This window comes from Dendroctonus ponderosae, unplaced genomic scaffold, assembly GCF_020466585.1.
Source record: "Dendroctonus ponderosae isolate FM_Combo_2020 unplaced genomic scaffold, Dpon_F_20191213v2 Dpon_F_20191213_3, whole genome shotgun sequence".
Classification (NCBI taxonomy): Eukaryota; Metazoa; Arthropoda; class Insecta; order Coleoptera; family Curculionidae; genus Dendroctonus; species Dendroctonus ponderosae.
Window position 1 is genome coordinate 1217212 of NW_026018508.1, and position 11639 is coordinate 1228850.

Below are 11639 nucleotides of genomic sequence, written 5' to 3' on the forward strand. Positions count from 1 at the left end.
TAAAGGCAAGCGGTTTTTCCTTGAAATGATTTGGAATAGGAACACCCATTCTTTCATTTCTTGGACCACAACAGCTCCAAACGTCACTGATTTCATTTTTATCCGCTAATGTTTTCTAATAAATCGAAAGATGCCATACGGGCAACATCATTGTGTTGGTGTCACCCCCAACAAGTTCTGGCAGGCAAGGAACCAGTCTGAACATGCGAGGGGAGCTGTTCAAATACAAATTTATCTTTCACCAATGCGGAATGTGAGGCATCCGGTCTGCCTTACCTGAATTATACGAAGACCCATCTTTTTACCTGGAAGTTGACGGCCAGGGTAGCATTAAGGCGACGATTCATTCATCTTGTTTTTAATTCGAGATTGGGCGTTTGCAGCGGATAATGCCGCAGGGCGTGTGGTGATTCATACAAAACCGCAAATCTTTATAAATTCCTCGGCGGCTTGGAATGCCTTTTTTATAATTTTTTTCTTATTATTTAGGGCGGAGTAGTAAACTTGATATTCCAACTCTGCACAAAAGAATCCGCTTTTGCTCAAGTAGGCATATTAAAAGCTCCGACTGAACCTAATAAGCTGCTTGACAATAAGACTTTGGTCGCTTTGGTAAATAGACGTTCTCTATTCTTCGGGTTTATGTCGCGAACGTATGATGAATAGGCGTCCCTAGTCGATACAAATCTATTAAAACTAACGGCAACCTATACATGAAAGCTCATGTCTGGGTTGGTTATGTTGAAAAGACCCTCCAGACCACCTGTAGCTTGAGCAACAGCTTTTTCAACAAATTATTTGTCTTTCACGCCGTTCTTTCAGCTCATCCGAATGGCATTGAACAGTGTCGCTTCTGTTGAATAATAAATTATACAGGATAAATAAACATAGTTTTTTCGAGCAAAACTCTCTGTTTAGCTGTACTGCACACTTCATTCACTTTCAATGAGGAATCGTCAAATTAGTCAGCGCATTATTTTAGATTTTTTAAAATGATGTCATTGTTCTTCAAGCGCAAAAAGCCGCAGACAATGGTGATCTCATGCTCTCAGCTTTGTACGTTATTGCCACTTTTTTAGTGGGCAGATGTTGCAGCTTTTGCATTTAGAAGCCCGCACAATTGCCAGTTTCTCTAGACCTATTATTTATATTGTAACGTTTTTGGGGTTCGAAAGATTTCAGTAACTCGCTCTGTTTGCCATCACAATTCAACAATCACAACCACAACGCAAATTATCACCAACAATAATCGCGCTAGTATTTAATCTTGATTCAATAGCTCGTTCACTAACTAGGGCGCGTCGCGCTTGCCTTATATAGCCTTATGGCAACACTCGAATATTCTGGTTCAATTACGGAACATTTCCTATTCTAAATCCGTCGAACTGTCTGGAAACTTCCTTAGTCATTTCGCTTACAGCGTTGCCGCTTGGGATTGTTTTTCCGCACTTCCCGCACCGATATTATTTTAGAAAAATTCAAATAATTTGTCTTGTTCCAGGCTTCATATGTGGGGAGGACAGTTGCTGCAATGATTCTTTGGAGAACGATTTAAAGGCGCAAAGTCACAGCGACATTGAAAAATACCTCAAAGACACCGTAGTGAAGGTTGCCACTCTCGTTGAAACGAGGGCAAGGAAATTCGATGGTAAGTCTTACACATTTTGGTCAGCAAAGAATTTACGTTTCATATTTCGAGGTTGCCGGTTTTGAAATTTTAAATCTGATGATGGTTTATAAGAAAAAACCGAAACGTGTCAAATCAAGCAATAAAGTCTCAGAAATTTCGAACAATATTCACATGATCAACGATCAGAAAGAAAGGATTTGATCACTGTTCACTCTTAAAAGTACATCTTTTGATAAATAACTTCTAAAATTGAGTGTCGTATTAGAGGTCTCATGGACGTTTCACACTGGCAATGTCACAATGACTTTTCGTAGGTACTTGAAGCTGAATAAAGTTGAAATTAAGCCTCAAGGAGAAAATGAGCAGTTAAAAAAATGGTATTGTTGAAAATAACAATGAATTGCTGCCCACGTGTTGTTTCACTATTGATCAATTTGCCAATGAAACAGCTTGTAGGTACAGGGCACACCTCTTAGTGGTACTCATCGTCAACAATCAATTGTTATCGGGTATCAAGATCGATTGTCCATCGCATTCCAAATATTGGCCGGATCTTCTTCCATTTACATATTTGCCTATCATCGATCCTCTTTTCGGTGAATTAATATTTATGGGCTCTATGTCATATTTACATATCGTATCGGTATGCGGGCATTTATCCCACGCACGGTCCCACCGACTATCAATTTTGTCATTTCTGACTTTTGTCGCTGACAGCTGCTTACACAACGATAAATCATTCATCACGTACTGATATGTCAATAGACAGTTTTCATTTGAAGAATTGAAATCACCGCCAGAGGGCGTAGGCAATCAGTAGTACGTTAGTTGTTATGCGACATAGAGCGCGTCTCAAAACGAAAAAAAACTTTTAAAAAAAATTTAGACCTAGAGAACCGAATTGCTGCACAATACCCACATGATTTTGCCAATTCACCATTCAATCAATGGTTCGCTACTTTCCAGTCTGATAAACGCCTTGAATTAGCATAATGTAATTCAAGTCGGTTATTAATATGCCTCCTCAGTCACTTTCATTGTCCATTTAATGCCAATTGGAACTCATGGGGCGTCGCAATTTTCAACAAATCAAATGCTGAACGTTTTAACGAACCGGTTAACAAACCACTTCTGCAATCGTTTTCGTCCATTATACCATGCCAAATTCTTCTAATGCATTGAACTTGGGCCAACGTATCGGCCCTATGTGGGACCATTGGTGGCACATAGGCACAACAGGAATGGGTTAATTATTTTTATTTCTTAATTTCTTAGTGTTATGGTTAATGGGGTTATCGCTGGGCATAGTGTATTCTTGCGCTAACCGGCAACACACGACTCAAACTCGCTACAAAAAGCTCGGAATTTACAACTAATACAGGAATAAAATAAATCATAAAAAAAACTGGAAGATCGAAGTTAACAATAAATCCAAGCTTTTTTTAGTATCCAAAATTGCATGCATCCAAACACAAGATGTTTGTTAAAGGTCCAAATGGTCCTGGGCGGCCAGATCCCAAGATTGAACACACTTGATTTTTTTTAATTGCATAAATTTCCTATTTCTGCACCCAGCGCACTAAAAAAATCGCAAAAACCCAGAAAACCGACTAAAATTCGAACAACTTCGATAAGGCAAATAAATGCTTTCTACGGCAATTGTGTTGTTTTGCGCGTTTTGCTGCGTCTCACAGTGTCTTGCATGTTTATAAGATTGCAATTACCCAGTGTAAGGACAATTATGTTAAACAACAATGTTTCCTAGTCAATTTCCCGGTAATGTTCCGCAACTAAAACAAATTCTATTTACAGAAATATTCCGAAGCATGATGAACAATTCGAAACGGGAATTCCACGAGATGTTCGAGCGAACTTACGGCAAAATCTATCTGGACAATGCCGAGGTATTCAGCGATTTCTTCAACGAGCTCGAAACCTACTACAAGAAGGGAACTGTGCGTCTTGCGGACACTATGGACACTTTCTTCGGCATTCTCTATCAGCGGATGTTCACTGTTATTAACTCTCAATACAATTTTGACGAAACCTATATAGGTAAGTGGCTTACAAGGGTTTCAAGATTGCACCTTTCAACGACACATAAACATGCAAATTTGCGATTTTCGACCAATAAGAGGTTTGTTCCAACTTGTTTCAGCCTGCGTAAACAACCATATGCAAGAAGTGAAACCGTTCGGAGATGTTCCACACAAGCTAACTCAGCAACTAAAACGGGCCTTTGTAGCTACGCGAACTTTTTACAAGTCGCTGACCCGAGCAGCTGAAGCCATTCGAGAAGCGCCCTCTTTGCATATGGATGAAGACTGTGCAAGGCAGTTAACACTAATGCAAGTCTGCGGAGTCTGTAGAGGCGAAACCGGCGCTGGATCTTGTTCGCAATATTGCATAGACACCATCGCTAGTTGTATGAGAAATCACATCCAACTGAGCGATAGCTGGGATAATTTTGTTGGTGAGTTAGGATAGGTAACCAGTTTCAACTGACAAAAACTAATGTATTTTTGCTACTTTCAGCTGCAATCGACAAGGTGGCTGATCGACTCACAGGCCCCTATAACGTCGATTCCGTGGTGGAGCCACTGAATATCAAAATATCGGAAGCTATAATGAACTTCCAAGAAGTAGGGGCTGAGGTATCGCAGAAAATCCAGCAGAAGTGTGGCACTTTAGGCCTCAAGAGACCCAGCAGGTCGGCAGGTTACGACAGCGAAGAAGACAACACTTCCATGGAGCTGAAGTTCGAAACGATGAAAATGGGCGGCGGTGGGAAGAACAGAAAACACAAGAAGGTTCAGGAGAGAGTTGAGCAGCAGCAGCACTTAACTCTGGAGAAATTGATTGAGGATATCAAGATCGTAAGTGGAATTTTTCCTCAAAGCTACACTGGTACTTCTGCGCTATAATTAAACCGCTCATATACGTGGCGCTCAAGTTTCCAACATTATTTGGTGCTGTTAGGGATTAATATTAACTTAGGATATCTTATAAGGAGTGTTTGGAGTCCAGCTGTTCCAACTGTGTGAACAAATTGATACCAAAGTGCAGTTGAAAATGAATCCCATAAACATGTCATGATGTCTGCCAACAAGCTAATGATCATTCCACATTAGGAGGCGGATGTGGGACGCAACCATTCCCCCCCATTTGAACGAGACCTGACAAATGACTGCGTAAAAAAGTAGCAAATCAAAATAAACTCCGTATCACGGTAATTTATATCGTGTTTATGCATCATCTGTGTGAATAACTGCCGATATATGCCTCTCCTGTTTACACGTGGATCTGGAACAGATGGGCATAGACGTAATTCGTTCCAGAATTAACCGGCGCTCGGATAAACTGTGAAAGAACAAATGATCATGTGCGTGGTGAATTCCATAATTCAGGAATTAATGTTTTGTGCGTGTTCGTGACGTCGGTTCAATGTTTGGATCGTTTACAGCAGTTTTTGCTCGCGCTTTGCACGTCAGTTACTCTAAACTATTGATAATCCTTGGAAGAAAGCCGTTATAACAATAAGGAAATCATCGACTAATATTAAGCGCACCTTGAATGGAAGACAGGCAACTTTTCAATAAATCAACGTTTCAAGACTGCAAAAGCGTTTTGCAAACCAAACCGTCATGTTTAGGCCTCAAATCAGGTTTTGTGGACGAAAATGAAAATGGGCGGTTTTTTACTCACTTTTGGTAAAAGTTCGCACTCACTAGCATGCACTAACTGCTTAACTGATTAGTCTGTGCTTGAGCGCAATTATATACTTACAAAACCAATCCATAATTTTAATTTACTTTCACAACTGACAAAAAGAATTAAATTTGACGGTTGTTGACTAAAGTGAGAGTAGGTTCGAAAATTATCTTCGCTTTATGCGCGATGTCTGATGCGAGCTGATGCGTATTTCATCCATACATACAGGGTGTCCCGTAAGCTCATGATCAAAAGGGTAGTGCGATATTCGTTGGACCAAAAGAAGACGATCTGACCTAACTTTTATTAACAAAAAATGTCTGGCTCCTCTGCTATTGATGGTCAAAGTTCGTCAAAAAAATGTTCTTTTCTAATAAAGAAGTGACCGACATGGTCAAAGTATTAGGATTTTGCGAAGACAATTTGCGTGAAAGCGTACGCGTTTACGCGGCGCATATTTGCAGTAAATGCAAAACTACGCAAAAACTATGAATGCTACCAGATTTTACAAAGAGCACAATATTGTGAACAAATGATTAGTGCGTCAACCTAAAAAAAATGAGTTGATTTCGACATCCAACTAAAAAGTTCTGGTAGTTTTTGTACGACGACACTCAAGAATTCACCACTTGTCCAAAACGGCTGAACTCGATTGTTTCATCAAAATCTGAGTCTTGCATAAGAACAAATTCACAGCGAGTTTCACTAAAATACATCGTACCATTCTCCCAAAATTTCGAAAGAGCGTAGGAGCCAGACATTTTTTGTTAATAAGAGTTAGGGGAGATCGTCTTCTTTTGGTCCAAAGAATATCGCAGTACCCTTTTGATCATGAGCTTACGAGACTGTATATTAAAATTTTAAATCGTGAGAATGCATCAAGGAAAAAAGTGATCAGCAAAACTCCATATTTTATTATGCAAATGAGCCAAAGAGTTAGAAAAATTCATAGTACTACACCCCCAGAAGTACCAAGTTTCTGTTCAATTTTACCTTCACCAGCTAAAACTGGTTAATAATAATATATTTTTTTGCAGAAAATAAAGACAACTAAACAATTCTGGGTCCAGTTGCCCTATCAATATTGCAACAACGACAACATATCGGCGGGTCCAAGTGACGACGGCAACTGTTGGAACGGAACCACGATCGGCAGCTACAACTCGCCTACTTTCAAAGCTGAACCTACTGAAACCCCGCAGATAAGTGGCCAAATTCACATCCTGAACGGTTTGACTGAGAAGTTGCGCAAAGCCTATCATGGCCAGGACGTGGAAATAATCGACGACAGTGAGGAAACTTTCGAAGGAAGCGGTTCGGGGTCGGGCGACGAGGAGAATGAAGACACGTCGGAAGAAACCAAACAGGAGGGCGGCGATGATGACCTAACGATCGATATTCATAGAATAGAAGAAGTTTCGTTACCTCCGGTGACGAGCACGTTCAGGCCAGAAGTCGTACGGACTTCCAGTGCTAACGTGAACTCCATGTCGCTTACCAGGGCTCTCATTCAGTTCCTCTTGCCCATGGTGATGGTCTGGTTCGGTGGTGCCATTAAGGACTTGCTGTGATATTTGTATAGTTCGTGTAAATAGAGAGACATAGACAAGTGTAGGGTTCTCGAATGGACAGGCGTTAACGCGTGCCTTCTTTGCCCATTCGAGTTACATAAATTTCTACATATGAAACGGTCATTATGTGTAAACTGTATGGAGCCAGGACGACTTAAAGTATGCCAATCTCTAAAATCGGCTGGTCTTTTCAATACTGCCGAATGAAAAAACACTTCGCCCATCGCTGTAACTATTGTAAATATTAAGTGGAAACTGCGATGTCTATAGTTGTTCAACCTACAAGCAACAAAAGTTGTGTCTGTTATTAAATAAATATGATCCTTAAACAAGCCACCCCCTAGTTTAGGTTGTTTATTGTAAATCTATGAATGTCGGGTCCAAAACATGTACTTACTTACTTACAGCTTCGATTAAGAAGTTACAGGTTTTCATACTTTAATCGCCTAGCTAGCTATACTAGAATCAAACATTTGTATTTTGTGTATATGTTTCGTATGACTTACAAGCTTATGGATTTCGCTTCTCAAATCAAACGGAAATAATCAAGGTTTTTAAGAAAATATTTATTTATTTTGTACAAAATAAAACAATTAGAAACTATTGCGCCTTAAACATTTCCCTTAATGTTTATGTGGGAAGGGGGATGATTTACGTCAGTCGAAGTTGCTCCTGATAGGCCTGGTCTTCAGGTACACATAGACTACGATGAATAGGAAAACTACCCCTAGAGCCGGTAGTACGATGGTTTTTAGTTGCTTCTGCGTTTCTTGATACTCTTTTTTCAATTTTTGCTTTTCTTTCGATGTGATTTTTTGTTTGCCACCTTTCAGTACCTTCGGCATTTTATCTAGAACAGACAACGATCGTACTTACAACATACGCCGACGGTAAATAATCTCGTTATAAGTAATTGGGTGCTGTTTTTGGTTTTTACTTCCCAAAGCGACTTCATTGTTAACTCTTTTCATGTGCCTGAATTCTTAGTTTTTTTGTTAAACCCGGGGCTTCAAAAGTCTTGTTTTAAGCTGATGACTGTGTTATGGTCGCACATGTTCGATACTCCTCAGCTTACATGGGGGCTTCAATGTTTAAGCCGATAAGTCTCGCCGATGTAAGACGCACTACTTTCGTATGCAATTCTAGATCAGTTATCACAGTGTTCTGTAGTTTAACCACAGAACAGATGAAACATTTGAAATAAAAAAACTGATAAGATATGACGTCTGATCTGGAACTACTATATGAAATGGTGGCTGAAATCAAGCCAATGTGACTGAATTTGAACGCAATAAAGATGCAGCCCTTCATTATACCGTTCCTAGAAAAAGAAGCCCAAATAGACCATTCAAATAATTGAGAGAAACGAAAAAAAAAGGCGAATTTTCGATCAGGTGAAGTTGGCTGATCAGATCAAATGGAATTTGTACATTTCAAGCTCTGACCCATAAAAGTTTCTAAACCCCACATGATGCTATTATGACAGTTTAACAAGCGTAATGAACGAAAATGGGACTTCTTGGGCAAACAGTGTCAACTTTATATGGCAGTATTCTTTAGATTTCCCAATCTCAGAACAACCAGCTGGAAAACATTGTCTTCATAAGGAACATCCTTCGATACTTTGAAGACAAAATGAAAACATTTAATACTATGATGTTTACTTACTAGTATGTATCAGTGACTGGTGATGCTTAAATGGGGCCCACTAGGCAGCTGTCTTGCAGTAGCACAAACTTAACAGGTTCTACGTGTAAAATGCAAGTGAGGTTATTTACTAATGACATTCGGGATCCACGCAAACAAAACAAAAGCAACAGGTGGAGTTCAGTGTCAATGGCCTTTACATCCTGAAGTACAAGGTCGATATACACTGACACATTACACATTATCGATTATAAAATCGATATTTCCTCACTCTCGATAGTATCGAAATTACTTTGCGAATAAACGAATTTATGCCAAATATTTCATTAGTTTATGTGCACTTATTAAGCATTTTATTGCAGCAAACGCACTGGGAAAATTAGTCAGACAAGTACTTTCCGGTCTTGTCTGGCTGACACCATAACGTAAATAAAATAATTATTTTATACATTTTATTATTTATTATTTTATTTACTCTATGACAGACACTCAGTTGACGTCAACCCACAGATCACAGAGGTCACTCTGGCAGAGTGATCTGTGCCTAGACCAAACGAAAATTATTTAAAATTTGACGTGAATTTGACGTTGCTCGGCTATGACGTAATAGTACTGTCACAGTGCTGTGTTGCGATTAGTTACTGCATTGGATGTGAAAAATTTTGCCTTAACCCCCAAATTTCTGTTAAATTTACGATAACTTTTTAAAGGAAAAGTGTAGTTGCTGGCCTATAATTTGGAATTAGGTATCATGCATTTCAGTGTATTTCACTCTCGTTTTTAAACAAAATCCTTGACAATTTCTGACATCGAATTGTACCCAATTCTACCACAAACATGGATTTGGACTCAGATGAGGAAAACGTCTCTGACCAGGACTTCTATAGTTTTTTGAATGTTCCAAAAGAGGTAACTTTTGTTTAAAAAAATCTGGATGTTCGTTTCTGATAGGGTGAAATTATATTATGCAAAATGTGAATTATATTCTCTAACCTATAAACTTGTGCAATGGATCAGCTCAGCTATCTGTATACTTAGGCTTCTAGAGAAGAAATTAATAATGCATACCGTCGCCTCAGTCGCATGTATCATCCCGATAAGCATTTGGACCCAGGCCTTAAATCAAAAGCGGAAATAATGTTCAACAAGACCAAGAAAGCTTATGAAGGTACATTACTAGTACACACTCCAATTCCTCTAATAATAGCTAATATAATACGTGATTCTCTGTTAATTTCAATTTGTTTTTAGTTTTATCAGACCCTCATCAGCGCGCCATTTATGATTCATTGGGTATAAAAGGTTTGGAGACAGAGGGTTGGGAAATTGTACAAAGAACAAAAACACCAGCAGAAATCCGCGCAGAGTACGAACAACTAGCTGAAGAGAGGGCAGAGAGACAGAAGAGGCAAGCGACGAACCCAACTGGCAATATAACAATTGCTGTAAATGCCACCGACTTGTTTAATCCATACGATGCAGATCTATTCGAAGATGAATATGACAGGTAAGAAGTAAATTAAAGAAATTATAATTTCAAATAATTACCTATTATATGAAATATTAATATATTCAAAATATTACCTATATTATTATAAGAATACCGAATAAGTACTTTTAAAAATGTATCAATAATTGTGCGATATGGAGGCGTAATTTGAGTGTTACGATTCATAACATAGAACAAGACTTAAATGTTTGTATGCTAGGGATTTTCATCTCGGAATGAAAATTGGATTTTCTATCGACCGTTAAAGTTCTTCAATTATAAAGTTTCTTATATCTATTCTATTCTTTGAATTTTTCCAAGTGATCATACATTTTTTATTTGTTGTGTTATTTGCTTTTTTGAGTACAGAAATGCTTAAGCCAAAAAGATAAAGTAAGAGCCAGTTTCAGTATTCATGAGAATCATCTTCATCTGTAAGATCAAAAATCGGCCCATTTTGCGCATAATTTGACCATCATTCCTTAAGTCTTAGATGAATTCTTCATTTTTCCTTTTAATTTCTTCATGCAGGTTTACCACCAAGGTAATAACGCACACAGGGGGAATTAACTCCAAGTCCTGCACGATTGAGTCAAATTAATAACAAAACTGAAGAAAGTGATTTATTTGCCCAATTTATTGTTTAGGTACAAGGTACTCATAAGTACTCATAAGTTGACACCCTTCCTAGATCGTATATTTCAAAGTAAAATGTGAAAGTGACTAACACAAAAGTACTTTAATTTTACTATACTTTTTTAAATAAGAATCTAAAATAAAAATATAAAACACAGAAATGTCAAAATTTGTCATAAAGTATGTTTTTTAAATAAACACCGTAAGTACATATTTTTAGACAAACCGATAGGATTTTTTTTCCTGATTTCAAAAATATATATTTTGCCTATATTTCTACTCGTATTAGCCGTTTTTTTTATATTACGTTTTAAAAATTATAAATAGCAACAAATCAAAGTAGCCTTAAAATTCTACAAGGCGCTTTCTCCACCCCATAACGTTCGCCCGCTAGCACCTTTTTAAAATGAAAATGTTATCTGGATTGGACGAGCGGGTCCTATCCAATGGGGTTATTTAAATAAATAATTTGTTGAAATTTAACATTTTTAAAACATAGAACAGAAAAAACGGCTAATACAAATCTAGGCAATACATATATATATTTCTAAAACCAGGAAATCTAAAAATATACAGGGTTGCTCATTAGTGCGTCAAAGTGCGATATCTCAGTAAATATGAAGTTTACAAGAAAATTCGTCCAACGAAAGTTTTTCACGTTTAAAAGGTCCACATTCTAAAATTACTTTCCAATATACAGGGTGCATCATAAACGTGTGGTAGTTACCAACTCTGGTTTTTTAAATGAAACCCCCCCTTTTTTTTGTTATTTTCAGATTGGCCATTCAATTTTAATTTATGTTTGTTTCAACCGTTTTACCTGAAAAATTTACGATTTTCGAGTTATTCGTAAAAATGTAAAAGTTTTGACAGCTACTGGGTTCCACAGAAATCGATGCTGTACACTACCCGCTGCGAATTTTGGAAAACAGTTTTCAGCGATTCTAACAGAACA

The 11639-nt window shown here is 38.0% G+C and overlaps 2 protein-coding genes and 1 long non-coding RNA gene across 3 annotated transcripts in view; 2 read left to right on the plus strand and 1 right to left on the minus strand.

Annotated features, from left to right (window-relative positions):
• LOC109542539 (glypican-6) overlaps positions 1 to 7515 on the plus strand; it is a 59058-nt gene extending 51543 nt beyond the window's left edge. The window contains exons 2-6 of the mRNA XM_019911804.2: positions 1502 to 1648; positions 3443 to 3685; positions 3789 to 4103; positions 4166 to 4506; positions 6379 to 7515. Coding sequence (XP_019767363.2) covers positions 1502 to 1648; positions 3443 to 3685; positions 3789 to 4103; positions 4166 to 4506; positions 6379 to 6912 — 1580 coding nt within the window. The 3' untranslated portion in view covers positions 6913 to 7515. The remainder of the gene's footprint in view (positions 1 to 1501; positions 1649 to 3442; positions 3686 to 3788; positions 4104 to 4165; positions 4507 to 6378) is intronic.
• Positions 7464 to 9142, minus strand: LOC109542542. Its single transcript, XR_002172435.2, has 2 exons — positions 8581 to 9142; positions 7464 to 7762 (listed from the first exon to the last, which is right to left on the minus strand). It is a non-coding gene; the product is annotated as an uncharacterized LOC109542542 (long non-coding RNA).
• Positions 9143 to 9148: 6 nt separating this feature from the next.
• Positions 9149 to 11639, plus strand: part of LOC109542546 (dnaJ homolog subfamily C member 11) — a gene marked incomplete in the record, with an annotated part of 13480 nt that continues 10989 nt past the window's right edge. The window contains 3 exon segments of the mRNA XM_048664647.1: positions 9149 to 9468; positions 9598 to 9727; positions 9811 to 10066. Coding sequence (XP_048520604.1) covers positions 9397 to 9468; positions 9598 to 9727; positions 9811 to 10066 — 458 coding nt within the window.